Here is a 23,153-nt window from a genome sequence, read left to right on the forward strand (position 1 = left end):
TAGGCAGTCCTTCCAGAAAAACGTTTTTTGTGATTGTTGGGGGCAAAAATCCTTGATTATGCGGCACGTTCTCTTAAAAAATGCGATGGAATATGCGGGATATTTATGCAATTTTATGCGATGAACTTGCAAAAACTGCGGCTTCATCGCGTGGTATGCAGCTTTTCAATGATGTTCACGTTGCGTAATTACGTCACTTCATAACGTTCCCATGGCAACAGGGGAAAATGGCTGCTCTTGTGTGAGGTAAACGCAACATTTTTCAACTTTCTGCTAAGATATATGTGACTTTTTTTGCAACGAAAATGCGGGGAATATGAAATCATGCAAGCCCCGCGTATTTTGCGCGGAAATCAGCAATTTATGCGGCAAAAGTGAGGCGTATTTGAAAAAATGCGGCCCCCGCATAAATATGCAGACTTTGGCTGATTATGCATTGAATTATGCGATCGCATAATCGCCTTTTTCTGGAGGGACTGATTAGGTGGTGTTGCTGCTTTCACTGAACAACTGTCAGGCTGTCCCAAAGCTATCTTAATACTTGTCAGGTAAAATTATCTTTAATATTACAATAAATTCCAGACAGAAAATCACTCCAGTGTTTTTGCACGACTATTGCTCTCCATTCATTGTCATTCCATTATGAAATCCAACTTGTCAGTTATAGTCAACATCACATGTAAAAACACATTCTGTAATAATCGCATTTATAATAACAAAAAGTAATAATAGTAAAAAAGTAGTAGTTTTTCACAAATGTTCACTTCATTATGTAATATAACCCATATTTTGTAACAATCTTGTGCCTTTTGTAATAAACAGCTTGAACCCAAAATGTAATACATTTCCTCGCATTTTGCAATAAATTATTATCATACAAAATGGATGTCTTCATCCATACACTTTATATTCACTATATATTTAACAATTAACCTAAATTAAACATCCCAAAACTATAATTAAGCGAAATAAAAGCAGTAACAAGATCAGCTTGTTATTATCTTACAAATACAGCTCAAACTGTTTGTGTCATATGCTGACCTCGAAAAACTTTTCTTTCTAGTAAGGTTGACTACTGCAGTGCTCTTTTGACAGGGCTTTCAAAACAAACAGATTATTGAATATATATATATATATATATATATATATATATATATATATATATTATAAGTAATCATTTATATAAAAATGTGGGCACATTTTTTACATATCGGGTTCAGGCTATTTATTACAAAATGCAGCAGATTGTTTTTGATTGATAATGCATTATTACATCATGTTGTGATTATTTCAACCCCTAAGCGAGGACTCAGAATGAAAAACATCCCTGTGATAAAATAATACAGGGACAGCCATTTTTATCTACAGACACAGTGGAACTCTAAACCAAACATTGGCTGAAGATAAGGTATGGGCTGATTTTTGTGTCAGTGGAAACTGAATTTGAATCATTTAGAACTGAATCTGAATTGCTCAACTTGAATATTTGCATTAAAAAACTGAATTTGAATTGCATAATTTGAATTTGTATTGTTTAACTTGAATAACTGTATTGAAAAACTGAATCTGAATAGCATAATTTGAATTTGAATTTATTAGTTTGAAACTGAATTCCAATAAACTTGCAACTGAAACTGTATTTGAGCCTCACAAAAAATTCTACTTTTTATGTACTTCTCTAAATTCAATTTCAATCCACAAGATTCACTTTTAAGGTCACAGACAGGTCAAGGTCCTTGAGGAAGAAGCAATCGAGTGCAGAGTAAGCCGCCATTCTTTCCAACAGCCAGCAGAGGGTGACTTCACTGGATAAGGAAGCCTACTTCCATCAGAAATAATGTCAAAATAAGTTTCCCACCTGACTGTTATCATCATTTTTTTTATGAGTTTTTGATCTTAATCATCAGTTTCAAGTCCTTTTCAACACAGCATGATGTTCATTTAAAGGTGTAACTTCCGATCCTATTTAGAGGAAAATAGACGATAAAGCAGGGTATGCTTTAGGGCGGGGCTACCTTGTGATTGACAAGTCTGTGGCGACCTGTCAATCAAGCAGAGTGACTCTATCTACTGCACTGTAAATTTGAGCCCCGACATAGAAAAAACGTATTAGGAGTCGGCTGTTAATTTTTTCTGGTTAGTACATATTGTTTTAAGCATGTTTTTCACTAGCCAATGTCTACAGGTCCAGGAAATGGTCAAAAACAAACGTGCTGCTTGGCCAAAAAGGAGCTCTGTGCATCTGCACTCGATTGCTCTTACACTGTAAAAAAAAAAAAAAAAGTTGGCAGAACTTAAAATTGTAAGGCAACAAACTTCAGGCAGATTTTAAGTTAGGAAATTCAACTTAACTGTTAAAGTTTTGCTTTTAAGTTTGTTCAACTTTCATTTTTAAGTTATCTCAACTCATGTAACCCTAGCTCAAGTTGTAGTTATTTATAATTTCACATTAACTCAACTTTGAATCCTTACTTGTACTAACTCTATTCAAATTGTAGTAACTTATAATTTCACAGCATCTCAACTTTGAATCCTTATTTCTACTTACTCTACTAAAGTTGCAGTAACCTCTAATTTAACATTATCTCAACTTTGAATACTTACTCTAATCAGAGTTATAGTAACTTATAATGTCACAATGTCACAACTTTGAGTTCTCATCTGTCAGAGTAATTAGTGTTAGCGTTAGAGAGTAATTTTAATCTATACATAGTACCCACTTTATTCCAGTAACTCAGATTTATAAATAAGGACCCATAAATTACCATCAAATGTATAAAGTATTACAGATGCATTGTCTACATTCAAAAAAATGTATTTTATCAAAACACATCTTGAATTGGAAGTGCCCATAGCTGTGACAAGACATGAGCATCAAAATACAATGAGGTAGTAAAACATGGGTCAAGGTTGAGGTGGAGTAATCTACACCAATATGTAATATTTAACAATAATTGTTACATTAAGAAGATTCGGTTACCAAAAGATATATATATGTTGTCCAGAATTGTCAATCTAACAAAACTTATAGACTATAAAATAACAAATATTTAGGTCCAGAAGTTTCAGTCTCAGAACAAGTTCTGGCAAAAAGGTATGTGTCATTGATTAACACACAATTAAATCTTAACATAAGCCACATGGTTACGAAAAATCCAAAAAGGGGCAGAGGTGGAGAAAGGGAACTTGAGAAAAAGAGAGAAAAGGGGAAGAGAGTAAAAGTACAAGATGTAGAAGATTCATCTCTGGTAAATGGCAACAAATGGCAACAATTCACAACTGTCTCAGAACGTACCAATGTTCTCAGCTAACTTGCTGGATTAACTGAAAGAGTTTGTTTTTGAAGGATCTCACCCTTGCAGAGAAATCTGTCCCAAGTTCCATGAAAACCTTCTGAATGGTTTCAAAAGTGTACCTCAGTTCTTTTGGGTACTGGAGGTTCAAAGCGTAGATCAGCCCAAAAAGGTGTGCAAAAGCTGTCAGCAGGTCAGGGAGATCCTGAAGGACGATGGCTTCTTCTACAATCACAGCAACGTTTATGACACTTGCAGGACCTGAACTATCATCATCCTCCAACACAGTCAGGATGCCCACAGTGAGGCCCTTCGTCTGCTTCTGGATCAGTTGCCTTGTGGTGACAGAAAGCAAATAACCAACACAGTAGTAAATCAAACTGAAAGACATTTATCATTAAATACTGTGGCTCAGAATAGGCTTTCATCTAAAATGATCCCAAATATTTTATACATTTTTTGTTTGATGTATTAAACATTTCCATCTCATACCCCAAAAAATGTAATCCCCATATATATGACATCAGTTATATCATGCCATTGGCAGAAAAATACACTTTGGGCACTGGGGCAGACAAAGAATGCAAAAAATTAGAAAATAGAAAAAGGAAAAGAAAGGTAAAGGTTAAAGTCAGAGTCAAGAACAGCATTAATAACATCTTAGGAGTCTATCTCTCACACTGTATATATTTTCAGTTTCTACAAACAAGTCACTCACAAGACACTTCCTGAACAGCTTCTCATGAGTGCCACGGAGATACACGGGAAGACCTTCAAGGGTGCTGTGATGTTAGATGTCTTAAACACAAAAAGTTGGAAGAAACATTATGACAATATGTAACTATCATGTAGAAAGCTCGGAGCAAACATGCAAACAACTTTATTCTTCCACATCCAACAAACACCTGTTAAACACCTGTGTGCTGATTAATGGCTGCTCTGAAGTTGTTTATTAAGTTCTTGTTGGTGATCCGATGGAACTCTTCACTGATCTGTTGAAAATTTTTGAATAGCAAATATAAATCTTCAATACAAAGTCATACAATTCCAACACCATCCTAATATAAAAATATGCATTTTATATACAGAAGCAACTCGACTCTCATTTTGAAAAGAAACACATTTATGATATATATTCTTTGCTCAGCTTCTTACCTCTTCCTCACAAAACAGAGCAGGCCACCTTCCTGCTCTCTGTCTGCTCATACTGTCAATTCAACCTGCTGACTTCATCATTCAGACAAAGCAGTCGAAAAATAACATGGCCATTTGAAGGGTACTTGCCCAGACAAGCATCACTAGCACAAGCTAGGCACTAGCATCAGCTAGCTGCTAGCGTTCACTAATTTAACTATTTCTATTAAATGTTTACTGTTGTCAATGATATTGCTAATCTTATCCATTGATTTGTCACACAATATAACCCTGAATATGAATTCTGGCACTATTTTAACGTCACTAACACAAGCTAATCGCTAGCATCAGCTAGCTGCCAAAGTTCATTATTTTAAGTTATTCATGTTTAACGTTTACTGTTGTCAATGATAATGCTTTTTATCTTATTTATTGATTTCTAATACAATACAATCATGAATAAAAAGTCAGAAATTATTTTAACATACATGAAAATTAAGTTAAAACTTACCTGAGTGGTGTCAACTCCAGCTCCGATGGGAGACAGCCAGACAGGAGAGCAGCAGAGCGCAAGTGATGAGTCTCAACCCTAAAAGTTGGCTTTCCCGCATTTTCCAACAAAAAAACAAAAAAGTTATCTGAACTTTCACTCCTTGTTCTGAATCGAAACTCTGAAACTCAAAGATATAAGTGGTACTAACTCACTTAACTGTATTGATGCCAACAAATCACTTGGTTTGCTGGACTGACTTAAGTTTTTGCGTTAAATGTTAATAACTTATATTTTATAGTCTTAACTACTTTAAATACTTATTTAGGCCAAAAAATAAAAGTTGGCTTTTTTACAGTGTACTGAACGACCTTGACCCGTCTGTGACCTTAAAAGTGAATCTTGTGGATTGAAATTGAATTTAGAGAACTGAATTTGAATTGAGAGAACTGAAAGTGAAAGTACATAAAAAGTTGAATTTTAGTGAGGCTCAAATACAGTTTCAGTTGCAAGTGAATTCAGATTCATAATATTATATTCAGTTTCAAGTTTATTGGAATTCAGTTTCAAACTAATAAATTCAAATTCAAATTATGCTATTCAGATTTAGTTTTTCAATACAGTTATTAAAGTTGAACAATACAAATTCAAATTATGCAATTCAAATTCAGTTTTTTAATGCAATTATTCAAGTTGAGCAATTCAGATTCAGTTCTAAATGATTCAAATTCAGTTTCTACTGACACAAAAATCAGCCCATAATAAGGCCTTTTGCAACCACTGTAGTTTTTCCTACACACTTCACAGACCACTCTCATTCCCAGGTCGTGAAATACAGATGCCAACAGTGTTGCAATCTGAAACCTCACTGCTAGAGGCCACTAAATCCTTCACACTGGTCATTTAAAGTGCAATGAAATACAGTCTAGGAAGTCAAGTTAGAGTAACAGATCAATGCATATTCATACTCACAGCAGGAAAGTTAACTGGAAAGTCTCTGAAAAGCTATTATGGCAGCAACTACTATGCAGTAGACATACTGCCTTCATATTACATCAAGTTAAAAGTAATTAACTGAATGGTAATGGTAAAAGGACTGCACTTAAGGCGCCTTTCTAGTTTTCCAACGACTCAAAGCGCTTTACACTACATGTCACACTCACCCATTCATATGCATTCATACACTGACGGTCGGTGCAACTGGTCATCTGAAAGGAACTAACCATTCACACGCTGATGACACAGCATCAGGAGAAATTTGGGGTTGAGTATCTTGTCCTTCTGATTAGTGGACAACCTGCTACATCCTGAGCCACAGTTTCCCAGTGTTTGCAAACATTTGATTGGCCAATGCAGCACCTTCGTCAATAGACTCCATTCAAATAAAGATGAGATGTTACTTATTATCCCCTGTGGGAGAAATTCAAGTTTGACACAGAGGAATTGAGTACAAATAGTAGAAATTAGAGAAGAATAAAAATACAATAAAAGAATACTAAAATAAAAATATATTAAAGATATAATACATATTGTTACAAGATAAATTTGTGCAAAAAGAGTTGCACATAGCAGGTTAAAGTTAAATAGTCTAAATCAGCGGCGGTGGGAGACACTATGTGCTCCTGAGTTGCCTCAGCTCAGTGTAGAGAGGATGAGAGGGGTTGTTCATGATGGCGTTCAGCTTCCCTCTTATCCTCTTCTCAGTCACTGCCTCCAAATTGTCCAGATCCATCCCCACCACCAAGCGGGCCTTCTTCACCAGCTTTTTGAGTTTATTGGCACTACAAGTCCTGATGCCACCTCCCCAGCACAAAGAGGAGACAAAGAAAGGGTCATTGGCCACTACAGACTGGTAGAACATCCGTAGTAGCCTAGTGCACACATTGAAAGACCCGAGCCTCCTCCCCATCGTCTGTGATACAGCTGACAATGGAGGAGTCATCTGAGAACTTCTGTAGATGGCACACTCCCCAGTTGAAGCAAAAGTCAGAGGTGTAGAGGGTGAACAGAAATGGTGACAGTACAGTTCCTCGGGGTGTGCCATGCTGCTTGTCACCACATCTGACAAGCAGCTGTACAGTCGGACATATTGTGGTCTGTCAGTGAGGTAGTCTGTGATCCAGGCCACAAGGTCCTGATCCACCTGCATCACAGAGAACTTCTCTGCTAGCCGGGAAGGCTAGACGGTGTCAAAAGCGCTGGAGAGGTCGAAGAACATGATCCTCTTCAGGTGAGTGTAACCTCGTTGAATAAGGTTGATGATGGCATTATCCACGCTGATGTCAACACGCAAACTGCAGAGGGTCTAGGCAGTTACGTACCAGGGGCCTGACGTGCTGCAGAACCAGTCTCTCAAAGGTCTTCATGATATGCAATGTTAAAGCCACAAACTTGAGAGGACTGCATTCTTTCAAGTCTAAGGTTATACTCAGTGTTGAAAATCGAAATACATTTATGTTGTTTGGCAGAGACATTGGCAGCAATTTGGGGTTCAATATCTTGTCCAATGACAATTAGTTTAGACTGGGGGGTCTGGGAATCAAATCAGTGAACCTCTGATTACTAGATGACACGCTCTACCACCGGAGCCAAATTAAACAGCTATTACCAGCTGGTCTCTAGGCTCCTCTGATCAGGGTCTGCTGGTTGTTCCTCAACCCAGAAACTAAAAGCTACTTGGTTGTAGCTTCTAAATGTTGGAACTCTCATTTTGGACTGTGGAGTACTTTGCACAGCACAAATATTGAAGAATGACATTCAAAAAGAAGTATCAACGTGCAATACATTTTGACAGTCATCAGTCACAGATGAGTTGCAACTCTCCCGAAAAGAACGTCAATAATCATCAATGGAAAGCTGTGTTCCCCAAATCTTTGAGGCGATGAGAGCAAAGTAAGCATGACCAGTGGACCCACAATGGCACCATTTAAGAAATTCACCAGGTATAAATATAATTTCCATCTCCTTATAATATAATAGAGATTTAAATAGATTCATATAGAATTTTCCTTTACGTTTGGTAAGGCTATACTGAGTTTGTTACTGAGTAACTTCAAATTCTTGACAGAGGCTGCAGTGTCATCCTGGGAGCTGTGTGTGGCCTATTGTTGAAGGAGGCTATGATGGCTAAGAATTTAGTGCATATGCAGAATTTAGCACTTAATTTGCTTGCTCGAGTACTTGCTGTTGACTTTAAAGTCCCAGCAAGAGCTTGTACCAATGAAGACAGTGAAGAATACACTAAATATGCTAACAGTTCAACATAAAGCAGACCTCCACGACTGCCTTTTTTCAGAAAAACTAATCCATGCATTTGTTACTTCTAGGCTGGATTAATGCCATTCCTTACTATCAGGTTGCCCCAATAAGTCCATTAAGACACTCCAATTAATTCAAAATGCTGCAGCACGAGTACTGACAGGAACTAGGAAAAGAGATCATATCTCTCCTGTATTAGCTTCTCTGCACTGGCTCCCAGTAAAATTTAGAATAGAATTTAAAATTCTCCTCCCTACCTACAAAGCTCTTCATGGTCAGGCCCCTTCATATCTTAAAGAGCTCAAAGTATCCTATTACCCCTGTAGAACACTGCGCTCTCTGAATGCAGGGCTATTTGTAGTTGCTGTAGTTTCAAAAAGTAGAACAGGAGCCAGAGCCTTTAGCTACCAAGCTCCTTTCTTGTGGAACCAGTTTCCAGTTGTGATTCGGGAGAGAGACACCCTCTCCACATTTAAGTAGGCTTAAACGTTCCTCTTTGATAAAGCTTATAGATAGGGCTGGCTCAGGAGAGTCCTGAAGGGTATTGCACAAAACCAGGATAAGGGATTAAGCCGGGATATGTTGGTTATCCTGGCTGAATTTAGCCTCAAGTCGGTTGCATGAAAGCAGGTTAAACTTATCCCGGCCAAGTTACTGTGGTGATTTATTCTCTGCAGCTAGCCTGCTCCAGACCAGGCTAACAGCCAGGCTAAGATTAATCCTAGTGATTCACCTGTATTTCCATCATCAATCCTGTGAGGAATTAATGTGTTTTACAGCATGTCCATGGTCTTTCTAAGTATGTTGCATCATTTTAATTATCCTGCATTAAAATATTACATATATATTGTAATTTCTTATTTCATTTAAATCTGTTGGCTGTTTGTAATTGCAACAGTCTTTTTATATTGATTCAAGTGGTAGTATTATTACTCAGGACAAGTGTTATATTGCTATGCTAATGAAGACTGCTTGTCAAATTGCATAAATATGTGTTTTATTGCAGTAATTGAGATTACAAAACACAGCTGATGAAGTTGCAAAGGTGTTTTCAATTAAATCTGTGACAAGGGCAATATAGTACATATATTATGGCATGCTGTTTAGGAAATTAATCTTTGAATATATAAAATTAATCTTTGAATATATAGAATGAAACTTGACTGGTCATCAAGGCACTGCTGCCATCTTGTAGAAGTGAGAATGAGTCAGTCAGGAACTTTGTGGCAGCAATACTGAGCAATGAGGACATTATTAACTCATTGGCAAGTGCTTGTAGGGGCCAAAATCCTCCCGATAGTACCCGTGCCCAATACCGTTCTCCTGACGAAGAAGTTCACTCCCTTTTTAGTGGTGGCAGGCCGACCACAACAGGCCTCAGTCAAAATCCTGACAGAAAAAGCAAAAAAGTTTTCCAGTTCAAGAAAGTATTGTAATATTTCAACTGATGCCATTTTGTAAAACCAGCTAATTCAGAAGGCTATCACTTTGATGAAAAGGATACAACTAGGTTTTGAATTTCATTCAGTATTCTCACATTTTTATCATTTTTATAGCCAAGCTTCATTCCATATATACAAAGATTTATTTCCTAAACGGCATGTCATAATATATATATATATATATATATATATATATATATATATATATATTATTCACACCTGTTCCCTCTTCATAATGGCTTGCCCTTTCTTGGAGGATGTACTGGATGAGGAAGCCCTAATCCTCAGACGAGCATTTAGTCATGAAAGAGTCTTCTGGGACAGGTCAGACCCATTGGCTGTTGGAGATGACTATCTCATTGAGAGATACAGATTCTCAGGTGATGGACTAAGATATTTATGTAGGCTGCTGGGTCCAAAAATACAGCACCAGACGGCAGGAAGCCATGCTCTCACTGTACCACAGATGGTCTGTGTTACATTGAGATGTTTTGCAAGTGGGAGCTTCCTTTATTCTGTTGGGGATGCAGAGAACCTCAATAAAGGAACCATTTGCAGCACATATCCTGGCTTGGTGGGCCGCCCCCTGTGCCAGTTCTATGGGCTTTTTTTTTAACCGCTACAATCATACAGACATTCAACATGTCAGCAGACACCTAATCTATTCACCTCATTTGTTCACTGTTATCTACTTTAAAGTCACTTACCAGCCTGCAAAATGTTCTTGTATTTAACTTTAACTTGCTGCCAGGTCCTTTTATGGCCAGACAAGTTTGTTCTTTATGAAGGATAGAAAGATAAAATAGATAAAAATAGATTAAATGACACACATTGTGGATAATTGTTTGCACTTAATCATACTCTACATTTAAGTAACATGCACCTCTACTTGCCACATTTAAAGCAAAGTGTACAACAGTTGATTAGTGGACTTAAAGTAACTCCTTTAGTCCTTTAATTGGAGCCTAATTATGACAGTTCCAGTGGAGCACTGTTTATTCATTGTACAGTTTTGGACTACTTAAGCATTAAGCCGGTCTGCTGTTGTCTGCCAGGCTTTCTCTCTTTCTTTAATTATGGCATTGGTATTGCCTTTTTTTCTTCTATCTTTCACCTCTTCATAGAACTCCATCAGGAGCTGTTGTTCAGCGGCCGTGAAATACGAAGCGGGTGTTTTATCCATGTTCCCATCGGTGATTCTGTGACTGATCGCGAGGTCTATTTCAGTATGCCGTGAACACGCACTTATCCCGACTATCTACACCTGGCTTAACATAGCCGCACCTTTTCATCCTAGCTCGGCAAACGTGCAACCAATTAAGCCAGGATGCGCTGAGCAGGCTAAGTCAAGCCGCGCTTGCTCAATTATCCTGGATTTCTTTATCCTACTTTTGTGCAATACCCCTCTGAACCATCCCTTAGTTATGCTGCTCTAGGCTTAGACTACTAGGGGATTTCCCATGATGCACTGAGCTCCTCTCTTCCTCTCTCTCTCTTTCTGCACACATTCATGTCCCATTAATGCATGTTACTAACTTCACTTCTTCCCCAGGGTTCTTGTGCTTTCTCGTCTCGCAGGTTCTCATCGATCCTGGTGGTGCCTCCTGCCACTGAGCAGGGCGGCTGTGGCTCAGAGGCAGAGTGGGTCATTCCAAAACGGAAGGTTGTGGGTTCGATCCCCAGCCCCTGGTGCCACATGTCGAAGTATCCTTGAGCAAGATACGGAACCCAAAATTGTTGTGTGAATGTGTATGAACGTTAGTTTCTGTTCAATGGACTTTGCCATCACTGTGTGAAAGGGTGAATGTGGCACGTAGTGTAAAAGCGCTTTGAGTGGTCAGAAGACTAGAAAGGCGCTATACAAGTACAGGTCCATTTACCATGGTCCTGCTTGACTCCCATTGCTAATATCACTGATATTATTAGGGACACAGCCAGTGTCAAACACTGTGAGGTCTCTATTGTTTTTGCTCCGTTTATTATTATTATTATTATTATTATTATTATTATTATTATTATTATTAAGAACGTTGATGGCATTTTTGACCCCCTGAACATATACTCCGCGTGAATTTTATTTGGCAAAGTTGTCAGGCCTGGTGAAAACTTTTGATATTTCAAAAAATAAGCATGTTATAAAATTAGCACTTCCTGTTGATTTTTCGTCAAAAAAGGAAGTGGGGCATTTCTCCACATTGGTATGTCCGATTGACACCAACCTTGGGTCAATAGTTCCTTATGTGTTCATTAGGCATCGTGCACAATTTCAGGCCATCGCCACAACACCTTGTGGCTCTTTAAAATGCAGAAGTTTGTATCTCCACATTGGCAAGGGTGATTAAAATGAAACTTGGTACGATGATTGCCCATACCTCCCTGAGGCTCACTTAAAAAGGAAAAAATAAGCCACGCCACTGGGTGGCGCTCTGGTGGCAGGGTAAATCACTCTGCGGAGACCGTAATAGTTATGAATATGAAATTCACAGGATGCATGTAGACTGATGCCTGTAGCTCACATACCAAAAATCGTGCTTGTAGCGCCCCCTACAGTATTTCAACAAAGCATGTGTATGTATTTGAACGAACTCCTCCTAGGGAATTTATCGGATCTGCTTCAAAATTGGTCAGTACAGTCAAAAAAATGTGCTGAATGAAGGCCGTGGTATTTTCGACTGTACGTTGAAGGGAGTGTCGGTGGCGTGCTGTCAAAGTTGGCCATTTTGAAACGAATGTCAAATTGTGATGCCATTTCTGGCATTTCAGGGCTTCAATTTGAACTAAATCCTCCTACAGATTTTATCGGATTGACTTCAAATTCAATCACTGCAATCTAGACACATTGGTGATCATAAGTTAATCAAATATTTACTGTGCGTAGAGTGGTCTCCCTCAGCTTCTGGCAATGAGGGCTTGGGAGTGGGGTGACGTGAAAATTTCATGTTGTGGTCCACACGTGTTATGACGGCACGTGACGCTGCCGCAGTGTGAGGTCCCGCCCAATGCTGCTTGCAGCTTTAATTATTATTATTATTACTATTACTACACATACTATTATCACTATAATCACTGCTCATTGTCCGTTGTTGTCGTTGTTGTCATCATCTTCTTCATGTTCATCATCATCAGTCACTACTATTAAATGGTAAATGGACCTGTACTTGTATAGCGCCTTTCTAGTCTTCCGACCACTCAAAGCGCTTTTACACTACGTGCCACATTCACCCTTTCACACACATTCACTCAGTGATGGCAAAGTCCATCGAACAGAAACTAACATTCATACACACTCACACACCGATGCACGGCATCGGGAGCAATTCAGGGTTGAGTATCTTGCTCAAGGATACTTCGACATGTGGCACCAGTAGCCGGGGATCGAATCCACAACCTTCCGATTGAGGAACGACCTGCTCTGCCTCTGAGCCACAGCCACAGCCACCCTAGTGTAGTACTATTTGTCTCTGTCTCTCTTGGGTCTAAATAACTTCTATTATGAATTGGCGCTCTAGAAATAAAATTCTTGGAACACACCACTCCATCCAGGAGTGCACGTTTGTTACTTAGGCCTACTTTGCTAAAAAATATATATAATATTTCTGATTATGCCATAGCTTTCTCCCCACCCGATTAGGCTAATAACGTAATGATAAAAAAAACCAAAAAAAAACACAAATGCTTGATCAAGGGCCCGGCCCAGCCCGAGGGTAGTGGCGGAAAATATCGGCTTTAGTCAGCATGGATGCAGTAAATATTTTCTTTGATAGAAGAAATATTTTGGAGATCTCCCTGTACACACACATTAGCAACAACCAGAGAGGAACCTCTAAAAGTATTCAGGCCACATAATGAAAGTTACTGATGAGAAATTACCACAAAAAGTTCAGGAAGTGAAACAGTCCATCTCAATGTGCATTAAAATCAGGTAATATATCTATGTATATACCAATATACTAGATGTGTAGTAATAAAATCTCTTGCTCACGTGTCTCCTATCACAAATAGATTTCATCAACTGGCACAACTCGTTATTCACAGCCCATCTTGTGTTGTGTACAATGTGTCTTCCAGTATCCGGTATCCAGTATGCTAGCAGCAGACACAAGCTTTGACCTTAAGAGAACCACAGACTCACCCATTTCCTGGGTCGTCCCCTGGGTCTTTTCACCCCGGTTGCCCCGGCTTTCTGTGAAGACATAGATTAGAAGAAATAAAATTAGTCTTTATCCTGACTATTACTTCATGACATATGTGATGTAATTTTTTTTATATAAAACTCTTGTTTAGCCAAGAGAAAAAGTGACATATACTCTGGCATGCATTTCAAGCTATTAGGAGCCACACCAGCATTTAAGTTTTGAATTTATGTTTGAATGTGTTTTTTCTGTGGATGTATTAATAGTACTAGATGCCATGTTACAAGATGGTGCCTTCATTCAAATGAAAGTGAATAGCCTCAGGTTTTCCTATTTTGGGGCCCATTAGAACATGAATGAAACAAAACGCATTTACTGCTACAGCCCTACAAGACTTTCTATTTCTTGTATCTACTTTCTTTATTCAACCTAATGGATCATATTCTGATTATACAAAGAATTACTTGATGTTTGTGATGCTCAGAAAAATGTATTACTGGTTTGACAACCATTCCTCTGTAATTAATTTATATGATAAAAAGAAAAAAAGCCCTATTGTAGTGATGTGCTGAATCAATGTTTCAGCACATCACTGTTTCTGGATGCTTAATTTCTTTCAATTCAATTTTATTTGTATAGCCGCCAATTCATAACAGAAGTTATCTCAGGACACTTTTCAAATAGAGCAGGTCTAGACCGAACTCCTTTTAACATTTACAGAGACCCAACAGGACCACCATGAGCAAGCACTTGGCGACGGGGGCAAGGAAAAACTGCCTTTTAAGAGGCAGAAACCTAGGACAGACCCTTTGGCTCTAGGTGGGTGGTCGTCTGCCTCGACCATTACCAGATAATTGCTGGAGGATCAACCCAAGAACATAATGCCTCTGGACACGGCTATCGTTAGTCCAGAGGCATAAAAAGAGAATAATGCTATATATACATATATCCTTTAAAAGCTTCACTAGACATAAAACAAAAATAAATTACATTAACAAAGAGACACATAATTAACACATTTATATAGTAAAATATAACATCAAATAGCCAACACTGGGAAATACAAATGTACATATGGCAGAGCACAAAGACTCCAGAAAAGTCCAGATTAATCAAGTGAAATAGAACTGGCATGGTAACGCTTTTCAGATCGTTTTGAAATGTTTGTGTGGTATTACCACACAACAATTATGTTACTTTGCCAAAAATGTGGTGAATTGTCTGACACGAGTACTTAATAGTCTTTTCAAGTTGGCTTTCACATAGTGTACTGAAACTAACAGAAAGCAATGACAAAACACAATTAAACAACAAACATATGGTGTGCTTTAGAAAATCACTAGCAGTAATGTAAACCTATCACTCTGTTATTTGTAGTAAAACAGCTGAAACATTGAAAACACTTCTGTGGTGGTTTTACTGTGTCCTGTATGTATTCTACATCAGTACTGTATCAGTAGCACATATCTGACTTCCTGCTAGTAATTTTTCTCATTGTACTTTAACTCTGTTTATACTGATATCTAAATTGGTGGTCAATGAAATTCTGGTTTGACATTGACGTGCCAGCATTACTGTAAGTCAAAGCTCCAGGATATAATACGATCCAGACATTTTTAAATGCATGTTTATATCTGGGGTGTTTTTGAAAAAAAGCAATAGACTGTGCTATGCAGCCAGAAGACCAAGCCCTTAAGTCAGCTACAATTAACAAGACTAGACTATGGTCAATTATTCATCTGATTGAGCCTTCGCCATTCTTAATAGCTCTAGTTGGCAGGGAGTCAGGTGAAATCTTAGTCAAATTGCTGAGCTGTGATGAATTTTGCAGACGATGAACAGTAAAAGGCAGGTATCAGTGATATGGCCGTGTTGGGGCACGTGTGTGCTTTTCTGCAGCTATTTGGCTTAGTAAACAACACCAGCTCCTTTGTCAGCCTGACATTCAGTACAAGCCACCAAGCCTTGTCACATGGCAGCAGGTGGAGTGTTTCATCACCTCACCTGCGGGATCTCAGTCACACTAGAATTACCACCCACGGCTGAATGCCTTCTTGCAGTTAACATCCATGTCTGTCCAGATTCATATAATGCATGTAGTGAAGACTTGGAAGGAATTGAATATAAGGTATAAAGTATATTTTTTGGCTAAATGGAAGTTATCACTATCTTGATGATATATAGTTATATGTATATTTTTGAGTTGATTAATGAAGGATTATTATACACGTATTGGCTAAACAGGTACACATGTAATTGATTACTATGTAAAGATGGAATCTTATAGAGTATAGCTATAAAAAAATATATATCTCCTCACATTTAGATTTAGAGGTGACACCTCTCTATGAGCTATCAGTAAAACTCACTCACAGGATGAGTGACAGGATCACCATTAGTTAGGTGCACTCCAATAGGTTGTGCCGATGTCGCTTGAAATTCAAAACGAGGCTGTTAGAAAAAGGCAGTATTAATACGATAGATAGATGAAAGCCTGTACTGTTGTCTCAGTCACTGCATATGTGAAATCTGGAAAAGCCCAATTCTTAGATTGCGGCTGAAAACCTATTTTGAAGTCACAATGACCTTTTCAAAAGTATCACTAATTCAGTGATCGGTCAAATATACTGTCAAAATACAGTCACAATCTCCCTTCTGTTCCTGAGTAATGGTGTTACATAATGGCCGAAAAGTGTTTTCCAGGACATTATGTCACAGTGATGCTGACGTTTGACCTTTTTGGTAAAAAAAAAACCCTATAACTTCTTTGTAAGGGTGCTTCAGGGTTCCTCGAAACTGTTCCTTTACCTGCTCTGTGCTTGTTAAACATCCATCAGATAATGTCTCTCTCTCTGCAAAATTCTAAAACTAAAAACTAATACATCCGTGTGTCAAAGACTGAATAACCTTCCTGTAGAATGAAATGAATGCATCAGCTGATCGGCTCTTCTGATCGACGTTTAGAGAGACTGCTGATCAAAGTAATAAGAGCGAATATCGGCTGATTACGATCGGTGACCGATCAATCTGAGCTCCCTTACTTCATTGTTGTAATCCCATTAAATAGCTGTGTGAAATGTTTTCATCTTTACTACATCAATTATTGAGTTATGACCAAAGCCATTTCTCAAGGTCATTTTTAGGTCACAGGGATCTTGACCTTTGAGTCAAAAAATTTAGAAATTAATTGTCTTACCAATTGTGAAATATGGTCATCAATTATTGAGTTATGGCCATAAACATGTTTACATAGAGTTAGAACAGTGACATTAAATTTTGGTGAAAATAAATCTAGCATTTAAAACAAAACCTGAACTGCTAAGGTAGACATTAGCATTGATACACTTCTACACTACAACAGAAAAAGTTGTATTAGCACTGTAACAACTTTTGGCAGAGGGGCGGAGCATGGAGGCTGTGATTTACATTTCTGCATACTAATGAGACGTCAACTGAGGCCTCTGACCACACACATAGCATACAGCAATGGCTTCCAGGAGTTCACCTGAAACTCTCAAACCCCAAGTATGAGAACTGAGAACTAGGCTGGGTTATGGACTTTATGCTGGTCAGGACAAGGTCCTCTGGAACTAGCGCTAAAGTAAGCTAAGTCAGCTAGGCTAACACATGTCCGCCAGCTAAGTAAGACTGAAAAGCAAGTGCAAAGAGAAACAGACTGCCTGAGATTTTAGAGTTCCAGGGGTATCAGTTACACAGTATATGAGGTGAAGTCGTGAAAGCCCTTGTCGTAGATATAAAGTCGTGACAATTGCGCTCCTCAGTAAACCTAATGTGGAAACAGTTTTCACATCTTTTTTCAGTGTCAATGCAACTTTTTCCAATACAATACTTCAATGTTCACGTTTTCAGTTGAGGTTGTTTTCCAATACCAGAATTTATTTAAATTCTGAAATTGAATGTCACAGTTTTAGCTCCATATGTTTAGTGAGGTCACAGTAACCTCTACCTTCGACGACCAAATTCTATTCATCCTTGAGTCCAAGTGGATGTTGGTGCCATATTTGAGGAAATTCCCACAAGGCGTTACTGAGTTTCTTTTTACTTTATAATTTCTTAATGCTTTGGCAATATCGTCTTTGTTACACTCTTCCTAGTGAAGCAAACTAAATTGAATTGAATTGAAACTGAGAGAGATGGGGCAAGAGTAACATTACTGAAGAGAAAAGCAAGATGATGACACTTAAATTGTTAAAGATGGTGAAGCCCCTACTGCAATGCCAGCTCAACTGTCAGGTGCAACCAGCAAACAAGTTTATAATATTATTTTTGTATAGTATAGTTTTCTTTAAGCTGCATAGAATAGTGTAATGGTATCATTATATCATCCTGAGTTTGCCTATCTGTATAAAGGTAGTCAATAAGGAAGCAAATGTCTCAATTATTTATTTAGACCATTACAAGCAATCAGGCAGCTTTATAACAACAGAATAGATCTACATTTATGGAGAAAGTCACATAAGCTGAAACTCTAAATAATTCATACTTGATGTTACCTATTTAAAGATCGGAGCCTGTCCAAGTGGAAGTTGTGGCTATTCAGTAGGTTAATATTTCGGCATAGAGCTGATTAGTAACTGAATTTAATTCCAGCAAGTAACAATTCTCATTTCAGTGCTTACAAGTCATTCCAAATCTTTGATCACAAGTCCAAGTCAAGTCTCAAGTCTCAAGTCTCTTAGGGTTGCAATGAGTGTTCTCACATCTGCCACATATCCCGTCTGCTTAGAACACTGCATAGCTATACCTAAGTTAAATTCAAGCAAAGTCAAAGCATATTCTGTATTATCATCACTCCTTTATTTATTAGCATATAGTATCAGCCTTAATTAGTTGTTTGGAATTTAATTACCTTAAACAGTGCAATGCAAAAAAAAAACAATGAAAAAAGGACATAGACTATCTTTACCCATGCAAACAGAAAAAAACATTAATAATGTTCTTTAGTGTAAATAAGGGGCCTCAAAAGAGAATCTTCTACCTCATGAGGTAGACCACGTTAGATCCCCAGTACCTCATGCTGCCTGTCGAAGTGTCCTTGAGCAAGATACAGAAGCACAAATTGCTCCCAATGCTGTGCCATGAATGAGTGTAAGTTCATTCATGGCACATCCTATTGTTTTTGCTTTGTTTCACTTTTGATAGCATTTTTGCCCCCCTGAACATATATGAAAAGTCCATTTTATTTGGCAAAGTGGTCAGGCTTGGTGAAAAATTTTATATTCTATGCATCGCTTTCGGGTTGGCCACTAGGTGGCACTACTATCATAAAAAATGCGTTTACGCAAATAATTTCTGCATAGTTTGTCGCACATTCAAAAACCTTGTATCCTCGCGTTCGGTGAATAGAGCTGAATCTCCCCATATTCCGTGCGCATTTTCTGTGAATTTTTCGCCTTGTATTTGAACAAACTCCTCCTAGGGAATTTATCGGATCTACTTCAAAATTGGTCAATACAGTCAAAAAATGGTGCTGATTAAAAGTTGTGCTATTTGTGCATGTACATTAAAGGGCGTGTCCATGGCGTGGCATCAAAGTCAGCCATTTTGATTTTTTTGGTCATTTTCTGTGATTTTTCATGTTATATTTGAACAAACTCCTCCTAGGGAATTTATCGGATCTACTTCAAAATTAGTCAGTACAGTCAAAAAATGGTGCTGATTAAAAGTTGTGCTATTTTAGACTGTACGTTGAACGGTGTGTCTGTGGCGTGAGGTCAAAGTTGGACACTTTGAATTCTGTCGTCATACAAACTGATGAGCTTGAGCTCAGCTGAGTTGAGCTATTTGTGACTGTAAATCAAACCGCATGCCAGTGACAACTTGTCGATTTCAGCAGATTCGCCATAAAATAGTGCTCATAACTTCAGTGTGCAATGTCCAATCTCCAATAAACTTAATATATTCTGAAACAGTTTTGCCCTGAACACGTCCTCATAACTTCAGCGTACGTGGTCCAATCTCAATGAAACTTCACGTGTTTGATAACACTCTCGCCTTGAACATGTCTACATGACATCATTCAGACATAGTGATAGCGCCACCTACTGGCAACAGGAAGTAAGCGCTGTGCGGCGATTTTGAGCTGATTTACGTGAGATTTTCATGTTGTGGTCCATACGTGTTACGGCGGCACGTGACGCGGCTGCAGCACACCCCGAGTTGCGTGGAGTGCGAGGTCCCGCTCAACGCTGCTTGCAGCTTTAATTTATTTCTGTTTCTGATGAGCAGTTGGCACCTTGAATGGAACCCAAAGTGTCCGTATTTGACATCCTGAGACTCAATAATCAACAATCCTTGTCCAGAATAACTAACTCCACCTTTAAGCGGAGTGAGGAGTCAGGAGTTTAATAAAACAGAACAGTCAAAAAAATAGTTTTCAAGTTTTTTCAGCATTGGTAATTACCGCAACCACATGAGGCACTTGAGCATACAGTCATAAATGTGAGGCTGATTGGTTTAGTAGTATGTGAAAAAAGCTGCAGACAAATACACGAACACACACACACGCTAACAAAAACAGGCTTACACCTGGTGGAGATAATTACAACCTATACGTATAACCTTTATCAAGCACGGTAGACCATTTTCACATAGCTGAAACATTTAGAAGCCATCTTTCTTTTGCCTCCAACTGTTCGGGATGACCAGTGTTGGGTAGAATGTGTCAGGCATGACTGTAATGCTTATTTGTAAGGGGTAATGTAAGGAATTTTCAGTAAAGTTCAGTAATTGTATTACAGTTATGAATCCTACTGATCTGTTACAAACATTATAGGAGATCAGCATAGTTGCTGTCTTGCCAGGTGTTGATCGATCATCTCAGGAGAGATTGTATAGCGTACTTTGAGTAGTTATTTAGTATCAGTGACATATATGTGTGTATGGGTTTTCCAAGGTGCACATACATGCTCTCACAACATACAGTTGCCTCTCATAACACCAGCTTGTATTAAAGAGAATCAGAAGTGTATAAAGATACAACACAATGATGATTTATTGTAATGTGCTGTTCATTAGCAGGTCTATCATGACACATCACATTACTGGCTAGCCAATCCATGTACTGTAATCCCAGTACTCTGTTTGGGATGCTGCATTTTTAATGTGGAGATTTAATAGACTGAAAGACAAAACCTTGTTTAATTAATCATGAGTGTGTTTTATATGTCTGGGCAGAAAGATGTCTGACATGTCTGGAGCAGCCCCGAATACCAATGGATCTGATGGCCCTTTCAGCATAATTGCCTTCCAGAACCATTACAAATCAGCGAAACAAAAATATTAATGCGACCATTTTTTGATATACTACTGCTGGGGTTAAGATTTGGTTCGATTTTGGCTAGGAATGTAAATGTATTCAAATCACTGAGATAAAAAATTTATCATGATATTCTTTTTAAACAGCAGGGGGCGCTATCTACTTTTGACTTTGCTTGTTCGATGTGCTACATCCCAGTATTAGAATGAGAAGTAAATATGGATTGCTTTGCACCCTAAATTAGAAAATATATTTTTTGTCTGATAAAAGGAAGTAATAAAGGAATTTTGTTTAAAAAATTGTGTGAAAATCATATTGTAAACCCAATATTATGAATTGCATTGAATCGTGAGTTAAGTTTATCGCAAAAATTACTTTGGGGTAAAGAAAGGATTGTGGTTTGGACTTAGAAAGATACTTTTTGTACTACTTTGTTAAGAGAAAAATTGTGGTCATGGTGGCTGGACTTTTGCTGGACAGCCTCAATGGCGGGAGTGGAGTACCAGTGATGTGTTTTCATCACAGTTTTCATCACCCTCTGAGACAGAGCACTGATATTTCCATGATGAGCTCTTTGGTCTTGTTGATTTTGAGGACCAGGATGAGGTGCTGGACCTCCTCCCTGTAGGCCAACTCATTGTTGATGTGTGCGAACTTGATAATGGCATTGGGACCATGTCACAGGTGTGCAGTCACAGGTGAAGAGGAAATAGAGTGTGGTTGTCTAACATATTGGGGTCTGTTGGTTAGTCCAGTGTCCATTTGCAAATGGAAGTGTCACTGCCAAGGTCAGGTTTGGAGATTGGAGGGGATGATGTTGTTGAAGGCTGAAGCAAAGTCAATGAACAGTATTCTAAAATAGGTGCTGCTATTGTCCAGGTGGGAGGAAAAGTGTAGCACCATAGACATGGCATCCTCTATACATCTGTTCTGGTGGAAGGCAAATTGAAGGGGTTTCAAGTTGAGCCAGGAATAGCCTTTCAGAGCACATCATGGCGATGGAAGTGACTGCAACATGTCGTTTAGGTTGGTGGAGTGTTTTGGCATGATGGATGTTACCTTAGTGAGCTACACAGGACAGGTCCTGAGCAGGCTGCAGTGTATGCCCTCAGATACAACAGCCTTATGTGCATTAATCCTGCTCAGTGCAGAACATATGTTGGGGACAGAGAATGTGAAGGGCTGGTGGTCTGCGGGACTCCCAGTTGTAAGACATAAAAGTTGTTAAGCTCATCAGAGAAGGAGGCGTTGCTAGTTGGGGCAGTGTGGGTAGGTGGCCTAGATGCCTTGCCTCAGTCCTTAACTTGTGGTTCTGTTTGGTGTTGATATAGTTCAGAACGGAGGTAATATAAGAATCAGTGTCTGTGTGGGAGACCAGAAACCTCACACTATTATGACTGAAGAGACTTGAGACAGATAACTACTAATTCACAGAATCTGGGGACATGCCTAGCCTCGTGTTGTACATGGGCAACCATCTTTGTCTTGACTAACAGTAGTTAGCTATGACAGTTGTCTAACAATATATTTAACTATTGAAAACAATCTAAATCAGGTCAATTTAACACAGTGACTGGCCAGGTGTGTGCAGGTGTGAAAGTAGGCAGGGTTTGACACACTACTTTTATCCCTTTTCGTGAGAACAACCCAGTGCAACACCGTGAAAACCTGCAAAAAGAGACTATGTGAGAGTGAAAACCATTATTCCCATTTGTACAATTCATCACACTGACACTACACAACACCACAGGCTTTTTTCTGTGTGTGTGGCCATTCAGAACAGATCGGATTACTTCACAAAGCTCTGGCAAATGAGTAAAAACCAGTCTGAGATTTACTCATATCCGGTGGCCTCTTGCTTCGTCACTCTCTTTTTCTCTTTACCTAAGGAGCAGCCTGTAGTTAGCAGTTTACTTTACTGTTCACCAGGAAACTCTGTAATTCACTGAGAGTTGAGGCAGAACAGCAGCAGGATATCAGAGGGAAAACAAGAAAACATTTGTTCCATAAAATATGATCCAGTATCACCAAAATCAGTGACATAGTTTATAGTTTGTGACCTAGTGCCATAAAGTATTTTGCACTTGTTGCAACCCAGTGACCTAAGTTACACAGTGCAAGAAC

The 23,153-nt window shown here is 38.6% G+C and overlaps 1 protein-coding gene across 18 annotated transcripts in view; it reads right to left on the reverse strand.

The window, feature by feature from the left end:
* Nucleotides 1-23,153, reverse strand: part of hmga2 (high mobility group AT-hook 2) — a 52,171-nt gene that overhangs the window by 23,957 nt on the left and 5,061 nt on the right. For 8 of the 18 annotated variants that reach the window (XR_007882525.1, XR_007882524.1, XR_007882519.1 and 5 more), the window contains exons 3-6: nucleotides 4,939-13,800; nucleotides 4,199-4,285; nucleotides 4,012-4,091; nucleotides 3,355-3,628 (exon numbers count right to left, since the gene is read on the reverse strand). Coding sequence is in view for 1 of the 18 variants with exons in the window: in XM_051392086.1 (XP_051248046.1) it covers nucleotides 13,750-13,800 (51 nt within the window). In the remaining 17 variants the exon portion in view is untranslated. The other 10 variants (XR_007882530.1, XM_051392086.1, XR_007882527.1 and 7 more) reach the window with 9 other exon arrangements.

Source organism: Dicentrarchus labrax, unplaced genomic scaffold (genome assembly GCF_905237075.1).
Source record: "Dicentrarchus labrax unplaced genomic scaffold, dlabrax2021, whole genome shotgun sequence".
In the NCBI taxonomy this organism is placed as follows: Eukaryota; Metazoa; Chordata; class Actinopteri; family Moronidae; genus Dicentrarchus; species Dicentrarchus labrax.